At 43.9% G+C, this 21,949-nt stretch overlaps 1 protein-coding gene across 1 annotated transcript; it reads right to left on the bottom strand.

The window, feature by feature from the left end:
* Positions 1 to 559: 559 nt before the first annotated feature.
* Positions 560 to 21,949, bottom strand: LOC135906892 (cathepsin L-like). The gene is made up of 8 exons (XM_065438527.2): positions 21,929 to 21,949; positions 19,850 to 19,985; positions 14,281 to 14,423; positions 10,556 to 10,753; positions 4,549 to 4,743; positions 2,616 to 2,784; positions 2,259 to 2,367; positions 560 to 1,174 (listed from the first exon to the last, which is right to left on the bottom strand). The coding sequence occupies exons 1-8, from the start codon at positions 21,947 to 21,949 to the stop codon at positions 1,075 to 1,077; spliced, it is 1,071 nt and encodes a 356-aa protein (XP_065294599.2). The 3' UTR covers positions 560 to 1,074.

The raw sequence follows: 21,949 nt of genomic DNA, 5'->3' as shown, positions 1-21,949 counted from the left end.
GACTGACAGTACCCGTATAAGGAATCGAAATTCGGAGGATATCAAAGAAAGTGGGACATAAGCTAAGAATCAGGGGACGAGTGATAGAATGAAAAGTGATGAGCGTAACGTTAAAAGATGGAAAAATAATGTTAGGCATTATACAGCAAACAGTTGTAGCTGATATATACTCTATAGTCTTGGTCAACTAAGTAGCTTGTGATTTTTTTATGTAATCTGGCAGTCGTTTGGAAGTTGTTGGCGGTCGAGCTTTCTTAAGAGAAAATAAAGGAGTTCCATAGATATTGTGGCATTATTGAGCACTTAAACATGCACAGATTTTGAGGTGTAGTAATCTGGCGCGCTCATTTGTGCCCGTTATACTATGGCCGGAAACAAAAGCAACAGGCGAATGACCATGTTTCTATTGATGCCAGCACAAAATAAATGTGCCACTACAAGAAAATAGCAAATATAGTAATGAATACTCATAATAACAAATGCTGGACAAAAGGTTTTTAATGATCTTTTATTGAACACATTTTAAAAAGTCAACTAGATTTCCCGAGCAGTCGGTGAAATAAAATGTTCAAAAGTGTGACTTTAATTGCTAGCAGTACGATGGTTGAAGAGGTTCTCCACATGGATTATCCCACTTATTTGTATTATTATTTTTTTACGCTACCAACTTAATTGGTCACTCGAAGTCATCTCATCACCTTGCTATCTGGAGAAGGAAATGTCGTCCCGTATCCATGGTCGTGAGAAAATCAGTAGGTACTTGTTTCGGTGTCACACATATCTAAGCGTTACACACGTCTAAGCAATGTCAAGAAGAGGCCACGACTGTGGAACAGACCCACAGTGCATATTTACAGCATGTTGAAAAGCAAATCAACATCAGCGCTAATGACAAATGAAATGGTCCTTCTTAATCGCATTGTAGCCATTACGGTGGGCATCTCCCTCACTCTCTCTCTCTCTCTCTTCTATGGAGGCGACCAAGATACTGCGGCATTCTCGGTCTTCCTTTCGTTCATTTGCAACAAGGGCATGAAGTGGGCCTTCGTCTCCCGTTCTGGATGAGCTTCTGGATTAGACAAGCGGAAAGCTGGCCAGGGTGGCGATTCCACACTGGTTGTAGGCATCCTTGGCTAGTCGCATGTAGCCGCCCTCGCCCCAGTTCTTGCCCCAGCTGCAAAAACGAGCAGCACAAGACAAAGATGAGTGGCTCAGTTTTGGCGTTGTAATTCGATGCTTCTATTGACGGAGATTATACAGGGTGTCCCCCCGTAACTTGAGTCAAGAATTTAAATAGGAAAGGAGCGTCTAAAGCAAATTGAACCAAACGCATACTATTCGATACAGCCTATAGTAACTCAGACAATTTCTTTTTTATCCTTAACTAGATAATTAATTAAGCGTAATTACATAACTGTTTTAATTATTGGCTGAGGACCCCAAGCATGATACGGAGATTTGTGGAGCACCTTCAGAAACCACCGATCGAGTTGTGTCCCTCACGATACGTCTCACGTAATGCTTTTTTCCGGGTTGCAAAGAAGGCCCGCGAAACACGAAAAAAAAAAGCCACGTGACGGAGCGCTTGCGCAGTGGTATCGTGCTGCCCTCAAGCGTGCGTTCGGTGAACGAGGTCGGCTCCTGTCAAATGACGGCGAAAATGCATGCTGCTGGCCGAGCGCTGCCGATGCGATAAAGAACGCCCTGCCGCTTCCTCGTCGCCAGTCACGATGCAGCCGACTTTGTTCACCGAACGCACGCTTGAGAGCAGCACGATACCACTGCGCAAACGCTCCGTAACATGTTTTTTTTTTTTTCATATTTCGCGGGCTCTCTTTGGAACCGAGAAAAAAGGACTACGTGAGACGTATCGTAAAGGAAACAACTCGATCGGTGGTTTCTGAAGGTGCTCCACAAATCTGCGTATCCTACTTGGGATCCTCAGCCAATAATTATAACGTTGAGTAATTAAATGTAATTAATTAGTAATTTGTGGGGAAAACGAAATACTGTCTGAGTTGCTATATAGGCTATTGCGAATACAATGCGTTCGGTTGAATTCTCAGAAAACTGTTATTTACTAAAAATAATTGTTGTGCATTTGCAAATGAAGAGCGCGCTGACATTCGTACATACTCTCTCTCTTTTTATCGGAAGACCAATATTTTGCACATGTTTGGCTAGTACTGCGCGATATTCATACCTCAAAGCGGAAGTCTTCGTTGCAACAATCCAACGAAATAATAAACAAAACTCACCTGTTTTTAAGGATCCAGTACGATGTCCCATCATCGGTGACTCCGTAACCGACGATTAGTACTGCGTGGTCCACTTCAAACAAGCCACAGGAGTAATCCTTGTACACGCCTGCATAAAGTCACGAAAATAGAAACATTTTAGACAGAAGAGACCAAATAGATAGATAGATAGATAGATAGATAGATAGATAGATAGATAGATAGATAGATAGATAGATAGATAGATAGATAGATAGATAGATAGATAGATAGATAGATAGATAGATAGATAGATAGATAGATAGATAGATAGATAGATAGATAGATAGATAGATAGATAGATAGATAGATAGATAGATAGATAGATAGATAGATTACCTTTCGAATAAAACCGGAAGTCGGGCAGCTTGGAGTAGACGGCAGCCGAGATGGGTCCCACCGTGGCCACAGCTGTCTGGAGAATCTTTTCGTCATCACGCGGTACCACCACCATCAGGCCGGACACCGAGGCGCCCACTGTGCTGTTCTTGAAGCGGCACCGACCGTCCTGCGAGTGCAGAGAAAAAATAGGAGCAACGCACGCCGTCAGCTGAGTTTTGCAACTATTTCCTAGCCACGTATCGCGCCCGAAACGTTGCTGCTTATACAGCCAAACGCCAATTTAGTGACACCCAATTTTACGAAATCTTCGATTTGACGAAGTTATTCGTGTATATATATCGTATATATATCACGATATATATCATATATCATATATATCACAATATATATATATATCACGTATATATATATATATATATATATATATATATATATATATATATATATATATATATATATATATATATATAGTCGTCTCACTGCTATGCGCTGTATGCATAATATATATATATATATATATATATATATATATATATATATATATATATATATATATATGTATATATATATATATATATATATATATATGTATATATATATGTATATATATATATGTATATATATATATTATGCATACAGCGCACAACGTACTACCACGCTTACGAAATGCATTGTTAAGAAGAACGACACAGATTGACGGCATCTCTATGGGGCACTACGAGAGCTTGGAGTGAGTTTTTTTTAAATATTTTTACTGCTAATGCTAATATTCCAAGCTCTTTCTGTTCGCTGTTTCTGTTGCGTTGGGCGTTGTATCATTATGTAACATTTGTACAGTTCCGTTGTCCTTGTGGCGCATTAACATGCTGACTGCGCACTTCGTACAATTACTTTTACAGCGAAAGCTGTGTATGAGTAAGCTTCCGTAGTGTTGTCGGCATCCGTGAGCTGAACCAGATTTCTAATAAACCCATTTACAATGGGTTTCATTGTTTGTTTTGTTTGTGATTGCGTGCGGGTGCAGTGCGGTGGCGCAGATGTCAAAATGCTGAACGGATTAGAACGCTCGCCGTGAACAACAGCGTAACGACGAGGTTATCGCAGTATGTAAACAGGAGAGGTATTGGCGCTAAGAACAGCTGCGTTATCGATGGCGCGGACACGTATAGTTCATACACCCGAAGAACAACATGCGTACGAGGAGCGCCGGAGGGAACAGCAACGAGAATGTAAACGGCGCCGGCGCGAAACGACTGCCGACGAAGAACGTTCCCGCGATGCTGAAGGAAAACGACAATCGTGAGCCCGGGCACTTCCGAACGAGCAACGACGCCAGACGCGCAACGCAAAAAAATGACGACTATTCCACTCTGTGAAGACGGAATAGCAACGAAAGCACTTCGCTTTTCATTTGAAAGTTTTGACTGTCGTCAGCTTTCGCTGCCATTCCATCTTCACAGAGTGGAATGGTTCTCATTTTTTTTTTGCCTCCTCTTATGCTCAAGCCAGTGGTCGGGCACAATGTATGTAAGGCCCCTGCCCTTGCAAGGCCCCTGCCCTTGCAAAGCTGCCTATTCGCGGCATCTTTTCATGGGGGTCGCCCGCATCATATATACGCACTGATACGCTTTATGTGAATGAAGGTCTATAAGCTGGAGGCAGGAAAGGTCGCGGTGTTCCAAGCTGACTTTACTCGTTACATAAAAAAAGTAACCGATTACAATTACAAGTACTTCAACCAGGAATGTAAGGGACTACTAGTAATTAATCACACCTAATTGGTTACGTGCGAGTCCGTCGCCGAGTGATGAGCAAAGCGAGAACATTCAAGCAATGGTGAACCGATGGACTTTCTGTTAGTTACGCGAGCCGAACTTCCAACGGCCGTTCTAACGTTCAGCAATGAAGGCAAAAGACTTAAGAGCGAGACCATCGCCGCGTAAGGGTAGCTGTCCGCGGTGTCGATGCCGCCCCGGTCTCGCACGCAGCGGTAGGCGTTGTCCATGAGTCCCCCGCCACAGCCGCTGTTTTCGTACGCCTTGCCACAGCAGTCCACCAGGTCCTGAGCACTCAGCTCCACCAGCTGGCCGGTCTTGCGTGCGTGCTGCCCCTCGATGGCGGCCACCTGCGTATACCAGCGGGTGTTTGCATTCAATGAATGAATGAATGAATGATTGAATGAATGAATGAATGAATGAATGAATTCAGAAAAACATGTGTGCATTTTTGAAGAGTGTAGTTGTTGACCGACGGGCCCACTGACTTCTTTGCTAGTCTTGTTGGTCTCCGACCGCTTGTTACTGTTTCCCAGAGAGTATAACCGACTCGTTCGCAAACGAGTGCAGTAGTAAGTATATATACGAGCTATTTATTTTTATGCGGAACAATCGTTTTTTTTTTTTAACTGACTCGCCATCAAAGATCTGCGGAAGTGGATGTCAAGCGAAGCTGTGGACAACTGCTACAACTGCAATGCCTTATTGCTTCAGACTAATTGTAGTAATGGTAATTTTGGCAGCGCACGTGGCTGCTCGTCGCACTGCCGTTTTTCATTCATTCAGAATTTATTTAAGACAACGAAAAGGTTGTCCAGGGTGACGTGGCAAAAGGCATACTTTGCCTGACGAGGCCACGCCACCCGGATGACAGGCGGCACCACAGGCTACAAAAATCAAGAAAGAGCATTACATAATAGAACACACATTCAATATTTTTTACACAATGCATAAGACATCCTTACAAAACACAGGCTTTCGGTGGAAAAACAAAACAGCATACTTCAAAGCACAATTCGACCATAGCAGTATTTACAAAACACACTAGTGATAGGTATACGTTCAGTTTTCACCTTTAAGGTTCATTTATGAGCATTGCTTTAATTAACATTTTGTATTTACGTGAAGAGGGAGTGCTGCGTACAGTATCCAGAATAATAGGGTATTGATTAATTAAGTCAGGAATTTGCCATCCTAACCTCTGAAAACCGTAATTAGTGCGTACACGAGGTGTTTCCATACATTGTTTCCTAAGTTCGTATGTGCTAAGTTTAGTGTGATAGGTGGTTTCGAAGGTTATTTTGTCTAGTTTGTACTGGCGTAATATTTCCAGACATAATTTGTATGTGTGCAGTTTACTTATTTCTAGTATTCCATAAGACCTAAACAAGGGCCAGCAGCTGCGCAATAACTGTATTTTCCCAATAGCTCGTAACGCCCGCTTTTGAATTGCAAAGAGGGAATCTCGATTTGTTTGTGTCGTCGTTAACCATACAAGGGAACAGTAGCTTAAACGGGAATGTATTAATGAATAGTATATTTGCCGCTTTATGGACGCCGGGAGATATCTCAATTTGTTTAAAATGCCAACCGCCCGACAAAGATCACTTCGAAGCTGATCAACATGCGAATTCCAAGAGAGATTTTCTTGAAACAGAACACCTAGAAAACGAATTTGCGAGCACTGTTTCAGCTGAGTGTTTTCAAAGTTTAAGTTTAGGTTGTCAGGAGCTTTTACACCTTTTGCTCTGAAGAGAATGTATTTGGTCTTACTAGCATTTAATTGCATCTTGTTTAGTTTTAACCATGTACTCAAGCCGGTCAACCAATAGTTAGCCTTTCTTTCGAGCGCGTAGGGGTCAATACCTGAGAAAAAGACATTAGTGTCATCAGCGTACAACACTAGGTTTTCGCTGCCTGGTATATTCACAATATCATTCAGGTATAAAATAAAGAGTACAGGTCCGAGAATAGATCCCTGAGGCACACCATATTTTATTGTTTTTACGTGTGAGGCTGCAGCATTTATGACAGTAAATTGCTCTCTTGACGTTAAATAGCTCTCAATTAAGGTCAACGACACGCCACGGAATCCGTAAAGTGGAAGCTTTCTTATTAGAACATCGTGCTGAACACAGTCGAATGCCTTTCTGAAGTCGAGGAAAATTCCCAGGGTGTGTGCCTTTTCTTCAATGTTGTTTAGAATTTTTTCCTTTATCCCGAGGAATGCGGTTTCGGCTGATCTATCTTTCCTAAAGCCAAATTGCTCATCGGCTATAATATTTTGCGCGGTGAGAAAACGGACGAATCTTTTGTTTATAACCTGTTCGGCTACCTTTGCAAATACTGGTAGTACTGATATAGGCCTATAATTTGTTAGTTCGTTCGCTGGGCCACCCTTGTGCACAACAGTCACTTTGGCCAGTTTCATTTTCTGCGGAAAAACGCCTGTAGATAAAATAATGTTGCAAATGTGAGAGAGCGGACAACTGATTATTTCACCTACAGCCTTTAGAGGTTTCGGTTTAATTTCATCTGCTCCTGGAGCACAGCCATTTTTTAGTGTCAGAATAATATCTAGCACTTCACGTCGCTCCTCGTATTCACGCTGCTCCTCGGGAGTTCGAACTATGCGTTGGCTACCCATAGCGGTGCTGCAACAATGAAATCAGTTGCTAGGCTCGTGTTTTATATGTGAAGGGCTAGTGACGTCACTCCCCACGTCGCATACTGCAGTCGCCCCGGCAGCTTGCGCAGCAGTGATCTTTACCGGCAAACGTATGCGGGGAGCGGTACATAGAGTTTCCTACAACAGAGTAGAGGGAACTCTGGCGGTGCAGTCGTTGACCCACCATGGGAATGATCGAAATTTAAGTACATGGATTTGTCTGATTTTCGTGCTTGTGGATTCAGACTTTCTTGTGGCTTCGTTTATTACGCTTTGTATGCCTTCACTGTCACAAATTTCAGAGCAATCTATACTACAGTGCAGACGACGCTGCGAACACGCACAATCGCTACTAATTGCAACAGTTCAGCTTGTCGAGGTGGCCAAATGGAAACACGCCAAGCGTCTCAAAGCACTGGCTTACCCGGGACAGTTATGTCGCGGGTAATGTCAAGTGTTATGTCAAGTGCTATCTCACGCGCCCGTGGCCTGATGGTTTCAATATCGAACGTGTAGAGGTCCTGCGTGCTAGAGGTCCTGTGTTCGAGTCGTGCCATCGGGCAATTTTAATAATATTTGTTTAATTATTTATTACGCAGTACTTTGTTGGAGATGAGGCGCTTACAAAGTTACGAAGCGTTTGAAGCCAGAAGGACGAAGTTTAGGCAAATCCATCTACTTTCCATAATTATCATGCTGGCTGAACCGCCCTCCCTTGCAGCTCCCGTAGACACTAGCGCCAGCGTTCCCTCTAGTAATTATTGTGTGAAACTCTACGGAGCGCCACGTGCTTCGCATTGTTATCAGGAACGTCTTATCATCAATGGTGTGGTGTTAATGCTTGTTTTGTGCTTGTTATTTATTGAAACAAATGCTGCACTGCATATTGCACGCGTGATACCAAAGAATGTATATACACTTCTCGCTTCAATCGCCCAAAGTTCATTTTTTTCATCGCTGAAGGTTTTTGTTTTCTTTTTCTTTTTCACGAGGAAGCGCCGCGAGAAATTCCGACGAACCAGAGGCTAACAACTTCGCTGTAAAGGATTGTCATATCTAGGCATCTGCCATTATTAATGATAAGCTACGTGGCTAGGTGAACATCAGCAGCAAAACAAAAAAAAATTCTTAAACGACAATTTGCTTAACTAACAAAGTTATCTTAATTAAATTTTAATTCCTAATTTTAAACCCATGTTGTTATTGCTAAATTGAAACCGAGTAGCAGGGAAGTCATGTCTGTTTAGCAGAAATTCTGACTAGCGCCGCTTTCAAGATATGCGACATTAATATGTTTGACGAAATACATTAGCGTTCCACTTTACTATTTATCCAAAGTGTGCGCCTACCAGTTTGGGATATCTAAACTGGAAGGCCGAAGCATTTTTTAGCAAATTTTGGGGAAGGACAAAAGCAGGCGCGATTGCACCATTTCTCGGCTTAAGTTTCGCAGTTACAACATGTGCCTAAAACTTAATCATTCCAAAATCATTAGCATTTTCAATTAGCAAAATTCTCATTGAAAAAAAATTCTTGCTGCTTATGTCCACCTCGCCGCGTAGCCTACCTGCAAAATGGTAGGGGCCTATATATACCAATTTTTTTAAAAGGGACGCTAAAGAAAAGCACGTAAATGTTAAAAAAGTACTTTAAGGATTCTATTTTCATTAATTTCGCTATAATAGGTTGATTAATATAAGAGAAAATGAAGGTCAAGGCTTTATTTCTTGAATTTCGCGCGGAAACTCGAGCACCGCTACGTCAGTGTGACGTCATGGGTTTGAAATTGCCTATTTTTTTCGTATTTGGGTCTTTTTTTTTTTTGCTCATTCAACGTTGTCAAGACTTGCTAAGGTCAGTCTTCGGCGGCTCCTTCGGAATCCAGTGTAGTTATTCCTTGCCGGTAAAAAAATTGTCAGGGCTCGAGAAGAAACCATCAAAACTGATGACGTCATTATAATAGTTGAGAAGTTGATTAATTAATTAGGAGTAAATATGCAATTTAGTAGAACGAAAATATAATCTGAGCATCTCCAAGCGACGACAAACAACATTACCTCGGTTCTGTCCAGCTACGTGGCATTCGCATATTTTTAAAGTTTGGTTGAAGTTACGTGGGACACCCTGTATATTGGAAATTGCCATCAGTTCCTTTCAAAATTAACTCGGAAGCCACAATATAAAATATCCATTCCGGATATGAATTCACATGTATTCTGAACAGTGGGGAGATGGTTCCATTGGTTTCTTGTCATTAGCTTTTGTGAAAATTGACAATACTTTGATCTAGACCATGAAGTCGTCAGAGGCGGCGGTAAAAAGAATCCGTGGCGCGTGTTTTGAACACTGCGAGAAGGCGCGCAATTGCAAAATGAGGGATCTACATGCCAACTTACCACAACTTGCACATCATTACCTCCGTGTTTAATAAAAGTAAACGAAAGTGGTTTTTACTATAACGAACCAGGGAAGACGGGTACTTTGTCGACATACGCGGAGAAGTTGCTTGCAGTGTCTAATCATAATAGTTTCACATAAAAAAATGTTTTTTTCATCTCTGTAACTACCAGTAGGTAATAGGAACAGACTAGAAAATTGATAAGTCCCTGAGGTTTTCTCTAGTCTCAGTAAGAGATAGCTTAACTTAATTTGGAAGACAAGGTCTTCGTAGCTGACTTGACACTGGTTTGGCGCATCTGGGATTTGGGTATCTTGTAATCACTTAAAAAAAATGGCTCTTTCGTGTCTTTAGGGCATCATAGTAAGTCGAAAAAAATAACAAAGTGTAGGTCTCAACGAGAAAGACGCACGAAGTACTCGCAGAGTAGGTAAAATAAACTGTCCGGGAGTAATTAACGTCCGTATAATGAAAAATTAACATTTATTGTACCCCTGTAAAGGGTGCACCACCGTCGATTAATATACACTAAGGCAAAGCGCACCTAGACTTTTATAAAAAAAAAGGAAAGAGTCAACTAAGTGTCGACGCTAAAAAATGGTCAACGTAATTGCGTGTGAAATACAATGCTAATAATATATGAAACGTGGGAATATTTATCATTAAAAAGAGAAAGAAAGAGACAAAACGGAGAGATATAATCAAGATTTAAATACCAAATCATTTGAACCACCATGCACATTGATCTTGTCTTCTTTAGGGTCGACACTTGGTTGACCCGGTCTTTCTTTCTCTTTAGTGGCGCTTTAGAGGGCCACTAAAGGATAATATTATGTCGAGCTAGATTAATAGATTATTCGTCCAGATCACACGCACACGCACAAGCGGAGGCGCCGCTCCGATTTTCCATTTTTTGTCATTTTCTCGCTTTCAAAAGCTGCGTTCTCACTACGAAGGACTGATTCGTTATTACAGAAGCCTAATCTTTCAATCTAGCTCGACTTAATATTTTCCTTTAGGGTCACTTTAAAGCGTTCTGCATCTGGTATGCGAATTAGAGTGTGCGTATACGGCAGGAGTAGGACATGCCACTCACCGCACTGAAGGCCCAGCAGGCGCCGCACAGCCCCTGGTCCTTTACGGGAGAGACGAGGGTGCTTCGCCAGTCGACCGACTTGGGCAGCGAGGCGCCCATGTTCTCCGAGGGCAGGAACGTCGACGCGTTCATGCGTTCCAGTGGCTCGTCGCTGACTTGAACGCACGAGCCCATCATCTCGTCGAACTCCTGCTGCAGCTACAGATGGAGACAGAACAAGGGTCTCATATAGCCGTGTAAAATTTTACGCAGTTGCCGTACTAAACGGACGGAAAAACTTTAATGGAAAAAGGACCTGCGAGGTTGCCAGCCCGGGCTCAGGCCACCCGGGCATTGTGTGCGGTGAGGCATAGCCTTTCCACCGCTGCCCGGGCCCGCTGGATAGCCCATAATTGGTCGTGTAGTTCTGAGCTAGTCAGAGCGCTTAGCCATCGCTCCTCGAGAAGGTCCGGTTCTATCTTGTCCTCTACGTATACTGAACCGATCTGTGTGCACTTCCACAAGATGTGTGCCATGTCTGCGTGTTGCCGTACTAAAGAGGGACGTATAGTTGCCGTACTAAAGAGGGACGTGATGGTCACATTGAGAGGCCTGACTGTATACGAATGTGTGAGAGAGAAGGATAAATAAAGCAAGGAGGTTAAACAGGGACTGAGCCCTGTAGGCTACCCTGCGCTGGGGTAAGGGGAGACGGGAGAAAAACTTTAAGAGGAAAAGAGAAAGTCCAATGTTCCTGTCGCCGATGTTAATCTTCAGCGCTGTATCACAGACGCTCGTTCGGCCCGGTTGTCGTCAGAAAGCGCAGCAGCGCTTTTGTGGATTTCTGCTACTGTGATATGCGAGACCATGGTCCCAAGATCTTGCCCAATGTGAAAGGTATTCCTGCAAGCTGGTTTAGAGCGGTGCGGAGGGCAGGCCTTTCATTTTCAAAGGACGGACAGTATAGAGCGAAGCTGTTATTTATAGGCTCTCAACTCTAAAGCGAAATGGCTAAAGCGGAAGAACGTTAAAAGTATACAAAACTAACAATATAGTATCATGTGTACAGTTACAACTAGAGACCGGAACATTAACTGAAATACCTATTTGTTCCTTACGCCTTTATCGCGCCTAGGTATAACGTATGAGCACCACCTATGGGTCTAGAAGCATTTTAGTGAAACATTTCCCATCTGGTTAACCTCGCTGCCTTGCCCCCCCCCCCCCTCTCTCTCTCTAGTGGAACATTTATTGAGGGCGCCTACAAATGTCGATTTCTATGTTGGTTCCCCGCACTAGATTTCCAGAACCTAAAAATTCCTTTTTTCCGGGCTTTGCCCTACCATAATTTGTTTATAATGTGCATTGGGGAATTTGGCTGAAAGGAGCCGATTGTTACCGCAAACAATTTGCCGGTGTTTGCTGTTATTAACAGCTTTACAGCAGACGAGAGCATCGCTGTGAGAAGATCTTCAGCTGCTCTGCGCGACCATACACTTGGAGGTCACAGGGTACTTGTGCGCTCACCTGACGTTTCTTAGCCGACATCACGGAGAAACTGGAATGCCCGGACTTTACTTTGAACCGGCAGTGCGGGGTTCACTTTGGACGTTCAGGAAAGGTTCCCCAACGCTCCCCAACTGACCTGTCACTAATAAGGGTTAGTTCCAAACTTCAATCGTTCTCGGGCAAAAATTCTGCGTTTTAGGTTCTGAAAGAACTTTCAAACGTTCTGACTGGCGAACATTCTGAAATTCCAGACAGCATTGCATCATTGAACGTTCCGAAGCACAAGCATGTGCCGCTAACTTCGGTAGATGTCGAGCGTTCCTTTTCTGCATACAAACTAATACTTGGTGGGGAAGAAAAAGGCAAAGCGTGAAACACAACCATCTTGGATGGTGCTTGTCTGTCACATATTCCACAACTTTTCTCATTGTTTCTAATCACACTAGATTTTCGATAAATCTATTGTAACCTACGCAACATGAATCGTTCCGTGAAAAAGCCCAGATGACAATATTTGGCGCCTATATATGCCTTAAATGACAGATTTAGTGCCTGTTATAGGTGTCTAAAACAGATATCTTTAATGCCTAAACATCTGCTTCTATTATAACCCCACAAACACATGTAATTGTAGATATCATTGGGGAGGTTGGGGAGAAAGGGGAGAAAGAAAGCTGTTTGGATCAGAGAGCAAACGGGTATAGACGACATTCGAATTGACGTGAAGAGAAAAAAATGGCGCTGGGCAGGTCATGTAATGCGTAGAGTAGATAACCGTTGGACAATTAGGGTGACAGAATGGGTACCAAAAGAAGGGAAGCGCAGTGGAGGACGACAGAAGACTAGGTGATGCGACGAAATTAGGAAATCTGCGGGTGCTTGTTGGAATCGGCTGGCGCATGACAGGGGTAATTGGAGATCGCGGGGAGGGGCCTTCGTCCTGCAGTGGACATAAAATATGATGATGATGGTGATTATGATGATTATGATAATGATGATGAAACACATGTAAACAGCTTATGACATATAGCGCTTTATTAAATCTTTTATATGCAGGGTGTTTAAAGCAGACGTTATTCATAGGTCGAAAACGACTCTGTAGATCGGAAGCATCGCAATTTTCTGAGTAGTACCTTCCCAAAACTTCCAGGTGACAAGAAACCAGAAAATATAGGTGACAGACGCAGGCGAATCTCCTCTGAGGATATCCCGCGTGGATATACGCCAAATGCTGGAAGTAGGCTTTTCCACGCTACTCGGTTTTCCTGCCCAATATGGCCGACCTCCTGCTCGCGGCGCCATTGGACAGAGGTCAGCCTCGAAAACAGCGAGGGTGTTGTGAGGAAGAGATAGTGGCAACTGCAGCGTCCGCTATATCTACACTTCTGGTGCGACGTCCGCCAGCTTGTATTGGTTAAAGAAGATGTGTGAGGAAACGCGCACTTGCAGAATTTGGCACGTCCGCTCGCTGTCATCGTCACAAGTTAGCAAACTTCAGTAGCAAGGCCAACCACAGGATTGTGTACAATGCTCGTTCGGGTGGCGATAGCCCGGTGTTTATGGCGCTGCGCTCTAAATCTCGAGCTCGCTGCAGGTTCGATCCAGGACGCGGCGGCCGCATTTCGGTAGGGGCGAAATGCCAAAAAAACGCTCAGAGTACTTGGATTTAGGCGCACGTTAAAACAAAAACATCACTGGGTCAAATTTTCACGGCGTGCGGCGTGCCTCATAATCAGGTTGGGGTTATGGCACGTGAAACCCGAGAGCTTAATTATTTATTTTTATGCGTTGCATATTGCAATCACTCAGTTCAGCCCTTCGGCGCAGCCGCGCAGCCACCATTGAGGGTATGAGCCATTGTTCATTGCTGCGCGTCTCATATGTGGGTCTATTCTCCTTTAAGTTTGCTATGTTTGTTATTAAGTTGCTTCTATTTTTACGCGTTGCATATTGCAATCACTCAGTTCAGCCCTTGGGCGCGGCCGGGCACCCACCATTGACCTTTAGCGCAACCACGTGACGTGACGTCACGACAGCCGGAGGAAAAGCTGGGCCCCAACTCGCGCAATATGCAACGCATTCTTGGCTTAACCAAGCTAAGCCTGGCCATTTTTTTATTTTTAACGCAATGCTCCTTAGATGCTGTTCCTGTAAATTACTCTACCCATATGGGAACGGCCGAAATGGTTGTCACTTGTCGGCAGACCGCATGCCGCTTGTGTTTACGCTCGACTCACCAGGTCTCCGTACTGGTTCATCTTGAGCTTGTAGGAAACGAGGCCCCGGCCGTATCGCTCGTTGTGCTTGGCGATCATGTAGCGGTTGTCGAGGAAGATCATCTTGCGGAAGAGTTCTTCCGCCACGCTGCTGTAGTTCTTGCCTGAAATGAAGTGAGACAATGCCGTGAATGTCCTCCGCGTAGGTTTGCTTACAGCGCCCTGCTCTGTCGCATGTTGACAGATTCCCAGCATTTTTGAGGTACACAAATAGGAATAGTACATTGGACCGATAGCCTGAGTGGCTAGTGGCCGGTCCAATGCAAAAGCAAGGTTATACGTCATTCTACCTGTACGCATTACGCGTTCTATCTCCACTAATGAGAATAAAGCATTTGTATGTAGGCAGGGGCGTAGCCAGGGGGGGGGGGGGGCTTATGGGGCTTCAGCCCCCCCCGAAATTTTTTCGCGCTGTCCATGCACCGCCGAACAAAGCAACCCCCGGCGCAGAAAATCATTCTGAATTTTGTCTAGAACGTATTTTTCATGCTCGAAAAGCCATGTGACCGTAAAAATTGCGAACTCGAGCTGGATTTCGCGGCAACGCCCATGCACCGGGAGTCACATAACGCAAGCAGCCCCATTCGAGCACCAAGTTTCAGAGCCGTTTTGATGGCGAACGGGCTCGCCGCGGCATCTCGTGGAGGCTGCGGAATCTACACTCTATCATGGAATCTACGGAGCGCGTGGATGTCAATTCCGAAACTTTATGGGTATAAAGTTCTCATTAACTTTTGATCTGAAATTTGCATTGACATTTCCAAACGTGTGCTTTAGATTTTCAATTGCATAACTTTGTAAGTTTAATGTTCCCATAAATATTTGACGCCAAAGGTGCATTAACTTTTCCAAAGTCGCACATCGGGCCATACAACGAGACTAGCCAAATCAACGCACTATCAGACAAGTCGACAAAGCCCGCAGCGAGGCCCGGTGAGACGAAGCGTTGTGGTGGTTCATTCGTGCCGTCATGTCACATAAAAAATATCATTTTTTTTTTCACCTGTGCCAAAGCATCCGGTGAAGACACTAAAGCCAGCCAAGGTAACTACGTTCTTGTTTATTTGTTCTACTATGACTTTTAATCGCGAAGGCCGCGTTGAGCCTCTTCAATTTTGTTGTTCTCGCTCCCCTAACCGGGGGCTGCCAGAGCCAGCCAGAGTACATGCGTTTTTCTCGTGTTGCCCCGACCACCGCACGGCGCACTTCTGTGCGCCTTCGGTTTTCTCTGGCCGAGTGCATTTTCGCCTGGCAGAGTTTTTGGACGCTTTCTAGCTAGCAGACGAGAAAAAGAAACAATGGTCGCTCGCCGCCATCAATGTGGGGACTCGACGGATTGCACTGCGTTCGCTTGAGCGCAACCTCTCCAGAAAGTTTTGTCTCGCCAGTGTAGGATACCGAGCAGTATTCACATGGTTCTTGGTGAACCAAGCGTCTCGTGTTTTCTTCGATATTCCTTTAATAGCCACATTAGTTCCCCAAAGTAGGCATTCGATTGTCACCAACATACTTTCCTTTGCGTATTTTTTTTTCGTTGCGGTTCCCCCGCCCCACAAAAGAAAAAAAAATGTTGCGGCGCAGCGAATTGTCGCATGGTGAAAGTTCTATTTTCTTACTTCTTTTGCGGAAAGTAATGGACCATGGGATGCTTCAGCTGCCGGATGCTCATTATATTATTGCGATAGCAATTATATGGAGACTTTGGGCGCATTCCTGCCGTCGCCCTCATATTCCTCATAAAGTCTAAGGGCGATAACATCGTGACCGCGCGCCGCATGCTGTTTGTGCTAGTGAAAGCGTGTGTGTGTGTGGGGGGGGGGGGGGTTAATGGGTGAGCCGATGATGGTGGCTCAGTCTTGTGTGCGCAAAGTAGAAAAGCGGGGAGCAAGCGCGCCGCGCCTTCCGTCGCGCGTGATACATCGGGGGGAGTGGATGGAATTGGGGCGGGATCTACGATTCTGTGAATCTGTGATTGCGCAACATGTTTATTTGCCTTGTTTGAACCATTATATACCATGACTTTTTCTTAGATACGTAGATTTATTGGAAACTTATACGTATGTTTAGATATCTTGTTGCGAGGTTTTGTGTATACGTGCAGTGAACTTTGTTTCCAGTGGCAATTTTTTGCTCTTTATCAAGCTATATCTTAGCATTTGTATATTCCATTGTATCTTCGCATTTCTAATGTACGAGGGCGAGTCAAATGAAAGTGAGCCTACCCACCCCGCGCAATGATGGTTCTGTTCATTATCTGCAAGGCCTGCGCGGAGCACGCAGGCATCTCTCATTTACAAAAGTGGCACGCAGGTGTGAGCGCAAATGTTCTTTAATGCGCTCATAAACTTGGTTGAACATGGTTGCGGGACGTAAAGGACGCTCCAGAAGTTGAGCAGCGTGGTGCCGTGAGCTTTTTGACAGCTGAAGGTGTTTCCCGAAAAGAAATTACTCATCGTATGGCTGCCGTGTAGATTGAACATTGCATTTCATTGGCCACTGTGAAGCGTTAGAACAAACGGTTCAAAGAAGGACGTGAAAGTTGCAAAGACGATCCCAGACTGGAACAAAGCCATCGTGCAATCACCCCTAACAAAATTTCAAAGGTTGGTGAGCTGATGACGCAAGAACGGAGGATAAGCATCGATGAACTGGCAGAGCGTGTGAACATCAGTCACGGTTCGGTTCACCGTAACCGTTGACGCCATAATTCATGAACATCTCGGTTATCGGCTCTTGCGTGCGAAATGGATGCCCAAGATTTTGAATCTCCGCCAGAATACGGAGAAGTTCGGCGCTGCCTTTACTCATCTGATCCGGTATTACAATAAGGGTGACGATTTCTTGTCTGCAAGTGTGATCGAGGACGAAACATGGTGCCAATACTACGAGCCTGAAACACGACGGCAAAGCTTACAATGGAAACACTTGAATTCACCACCCCCCAAAGAAAGCAAAGGCCACCATTTCCGCCGGAGAGGTGTTGTTGACTTTTATTTTTCGATCGTCAGGGGCCATTACTAATAGAATTTACTGAATCTTGAGAGACTATCACTTGTTTACGATATTGTGAAACGCCGGATCGCCTGCGTGTCGCAGTCAAGAACAAACTACATGAAAAATTGACGAATGGGTTCATCTTGGTCCTCGACAATGCCCATCTCCAAGTCGCTGATGTGGTTAATATAAAACTGGCGAAGTTCAAGTGGGAAATGCTGCAATATCCGCCATACAACTCAGATCTGTCGCCTTGCGACTTCCACATTTTGGGGCAACCTAAAAAACAGCTCATGGGAACCAGATTCGTCTCGGACGATGACGTGAAAGTCAGTTGCAGACGTTTTGAAGCAGCAACCCAAGGAGCTTTATGAGACGGGAATTACGCGACTCGTTAGTCAATGAGAGAAATGTCTAAATGTCTAAATGCTCATGGAGGCTACTTTAAATAAAGTACCCCGTTTGTCATATATTTGCATTGGCTCACTTTCATTTGATTCGCCCTCGTATACTCCGCAGAACTCCTGCTTCTGATACATGCTCTCTGCTGCCAGTATAATTTCGGTGCAATTACTCACGATACACGACCGGTGATAGATATTTCTTCGTAATACATTGGAACAAATGACAGCGTCATTTAGATTTGTTACTGGCCGTTGCATATGTACAACGATGTAAACAAGGACCTTGAATGACGAAGTTTCATCAACATATTTGTCCTCAACTTGTTCATTTCATGGCCTTTACATTTTTCATATCAGCGACATGCACTGCGTTGCTGATTTCGAACTGATGTAGTTCTAAAGTTCATGTGATATTTCCTTTATTATTAAATAGACAAAAACATGGAAGCATTGACATCAGTTACGTTGGGCACGATTTTTGGCACATACGAATATATTATTTTATGAAAAAATACGTATTTTACTTGTATTGACAGTGCGTAGCGTTCAAGAATTCGTTTGCAGCATCTTTGGCAATGGCAATGAGTTTATTATTCATGTATTTGATCCTTAGGCAAATTATGTAAGAGGAAGCTTAGCTTGGGCGCACCTCCGACGCGGCCTATTCAGATACATGTAAAACGCAGAAACGCTTTTCTGAGATAACTCCTGAATCGCTTTTAATTAAATTTGTTGCATTTGAGAGAGTAAGTTAAATTCTAGTGTCTGTTGGAAGCGGAATTTCGATTTAACGCCGGAACTTTGTTTAAAATATTTTGAAAAATTCCAAACTTCGAAAAAAAAATAGGACGAAGTTTACAAATTAAGAGCTCTGCATCAAGAACAGATATCGCGGTTCTGTACACGGCACCTACTACACCATTCAAAGCGGACAAATAGGATATGTCTATTTGTATCTTACATGAATTGGTTATGTTATGTACAAGGGTTCTGCAAGAGCCGTATTTCCATAATACTTAACTTTTTGAGACTCATGTGTAACATATCAATTTTGTCCGCTGTAGACGTACTGTTATGTGCAATTCACGGAATTGTGATTTCAATTTTCATTGCTGATTTACAGATTTATAAACTTAATTGTTTCGTTTTCTGAAACTTTTCGATTTGTGCCACTTTTCAATAAAATATTGACGACATAAATCGAAAATTCGCAACAAACAGGCACTAGAATTTAAGTTTTTCTTTTAAATGCAACAAATATAATCAAATTTGGTGCCGTGGTTGCCGAGAAAAACGAATTTTCCTTCTACGTGTATTTAGATAGGAGCATCCGACCTAATTTGTCCTCTTAGGAGGACGCCGAGCTGCAATGTGAGCCCCCCCCGAACGAAATTTCTGGCTACGCCACTGTATGTAGGTAAGTTGTGCATAAACGATCCCTATAGACATGATGCATGCAGTCGACGCATTCTTGCAATAATAAACTATGCACACATTTGCGTTAATAGTTTCATGTCGAACATCCGCGAACTAAGTGTTGTTCGTGACCCAGGTTGTTGAGCAAGGCAGTGCAATTTACACGGAAGTTTAAAATTGGTGGAGATTTTATTATTTTTTTATTAGTATTTTATTCCACCTCTTTTTTGTGTGCTGACTAAATGATTCAACGACCCGCTCACTCTCGAATACGTTGTGACATCTTGGGAGACTAATGTTTCCGTTTAATGAGAGCCTCGTGTTGCGATTAGATGATGAAGATATGCTGATTGAAAATTGGAAGTTACGTTTGATAACGCTGTGAATTAGCAATTAAGCTTTAGCCACATCTCATCTTACCTCTCCTGTCGCTGGTTTTCCCTCTAGTTCTCTCTGTCCCCAAAGGAGAACAGCGGGCCACAGACACCGTATGTTGTCTTTCGTGCGTAGACACGCCATATTAAACTTAAAAGGAAGTAAAATGACGTTTAGCGCTGCATATAAAGCTGCGAGCGTTTTTCGTCAACCAAGGATTTGCTGCGAAGGCCTTCCTTTCTCGACGCTACGCAGAAAATCGATGGCGACAGGAACCGCTGCTTTTCGGCGTAGTTTTTAAAGTGGTCTCGATGCAGTTGAAGTGGAATCGACGTACTTACCATATAAGGCCTTGAACTCCGTCCACTGAGCTTGAACCCACAAGTCTGGATACGCGTATGAACCAGTAGCCACGTGGTACTCCAGGAACACAGCGGTGAAAATCCACAGAGATTTCATGGCTGCTGTGCTAGCAGTCTAGGCGAAAAATGAATGCACGGTTCGGTTAGGGTTTCCTTCGAAGTATTTTGGGGAGCATATTTCTTTGAAAACAAAAACAATGTATTTTGTTTACGCATTACATGAGTTCTCGTTAAATGTATAGTGCGTTATTGAAAACTTCAAAGAATGCCTGTAATGAAGCTGCTTTATTATGTGCTGATAAGTTTATATCGTGATATTAAAAACAACCTTGTGTTGCTTAAAAAATTTAGGAAATCAGAAAAAAGAAGCTACGCGTCGAACGAACGCAAACGTTTATGGCACGCGCCGTACTTTTGAGAATACTCTGCTCGCATGCGGCTTTCAATATAGCGCTTACAAAGCTGCTGCATTGGCTTCAACCGAAGTTATATGTCACTGCTTAAAGACTACGCAAAGGAGCCCTGAACGGGGCGGGGAAATCAGGCGCTGAATTCAACATGTTTTTTGTCGTTACTAACTACCGTTTGACATTGGCCGGCATTACTGAATAATCATACGTATAACATCATTTGGCCAACACGTGCTCTTACGAACAGTTATAGTGAGAGTTTCTGCGAATACTCGTCAAGAAGGTTCTGTTATAACATCTCATCAAAAGTAATAGGAGTCGCCGATTACATATCTGCAGAATTCATATTGTCGGAGTGGATTCCTGATCTGCGAGGAAAATCTGCAACTCCTAAATATTGACAAACTATATGGCGAAAACTTGCAAACACCAACTTACCTCTCGGGGACTGCAGAACAGAAGAAAAATGGATGCGAGAGTGGTCCGCCTTTATAACCGGCCCGCTGCGTTGAATGCTTTGTATTCTCGAAGAGGGTTTCCTATCGCTTTGGCGCGAGTTGTCACGGTTTTGCCCACGGTTCACATGTCACGCGCACGACCTAAACGCTGATTGGTTCGTCAGGTTTCGGTCGACTCGGGCAGCTCCGTAGCCATAGCGCATTCCCACGATGTTTTTTTGATAACGAGAACAACGTCTTCGGCGTCTGCAAACACCGGGTGCATATCGCCTCGCGGTGGTGATTCACGCTGCACTGGTTGACAACGTGGGATTTTATTTGTTTATTTTCTTCTCGTTTGCTCTTTGCAGGGCTGCCGTTCTGCTTGTCTGCCCCGGAGTGGCTCACGAAATCCCTAACCCTACTGCGAGGACGGTGAAGGTGCCACTTAATTCATTAAGTGGCACCTTCATTAAGTGGCATTCATTAAGTGGCACCTTCAAGTGCTTAATTCATTAATTAATGGCAACGCGGTAATAATAACACGAGCAAGGCTAAATAAAGGAAAGTGCGGGCGACACAGTCGGTGGCGACACTTCGAGAAGGGCGGCATCACACCTCTCAACGCGTCGAACCTGTCCACGTCGCGGGTATCGACGTTTAATTAACGGGCCACCGACGACCTTGGATTTTTTTGGATGCGAAATGTATTTCATCACAGGGCAGTTTTATTCCCTCCCTTTTTATATCTGATTGTTCACGGAACTAAGACGCAGACCAACTTGCTAAATGTTTTGATTAGAATTACTAATTGTAACGCGCCACAAATAGACGTTCACGTTTCTTTTTTTCAATGTGATTATGCCCAAATGCGGTGCCAGAGAGCAGAAGGGATGTGACTTTCGCCTGGGGCGGCAAAGTAGTACCGTGAAACCATCTGTTGTAGACTCGCCCCCCCCCCCCCCCCCCCAGCCACACGCTGTATCCTGAAACCCTTGCTTAGGCGGTTTGGCCTCCGAAATTAGCGGCGTTCTTCTTTGAGCAGCTGGAGTCACGACGTCTGTAATTAGAGAGCCTTGATGGACGTACTGCGCGATGTAGGGTTGCATTCATATTTATAAATTCTTAATTCTATTAGCCTTCTTTGGGAACTTCACCCAGTTTGCTGTTTGTCCGTCCGTCCGTTTGTCCTCGGCTAACCTAACACCTACCTGTGTCACTGAGTAGTCCAT

This window comes from Dermacentor albipictus, chromosome 5 (assembly GCF_038994185.2).
Source record: "Dermacentor albipictus isolate Rhodes 1998 colony chromosome 5, USDA_Dalb.pri_finalv2, whole genome shotgun sequence".
Classification (NCBI taxonomy): domain Eukaryota; kingdom Metazoa; phylum Arthropoda; class Arachnida; order Ixodida; family Ixodidae; genus Dermacentor; species Dermacentor albipictus.
Note: the sequence above shows the minus strand (reverse complement) of the source record. Positions and strands in the feature narration are given on the sequence as shown.

Excerpts from the sequence above, each read along its gene's own strand:
- LOC135906892 (XM_065438527.2), bottom strand. The coding sequence starts at position 21,949 with ATGGACTACTCAGTGACACAG. Across the intron at positions 19,986-21,928 it reads TGGACTACTCAGTGACACAG|ACTGCTAGCACAGCAGCCAT; the intron begins GTAGGTGTTAGG and ends TTTTTCGCCTAG. Across the intron at positions 1,175-2,258 it reads TACTGGATCCTTAAAAACAG|CTGGGGCAAGAACTGGGGCG; the intron begins GTGAGTTTTGTT and ends TCGTTTTTGCAG.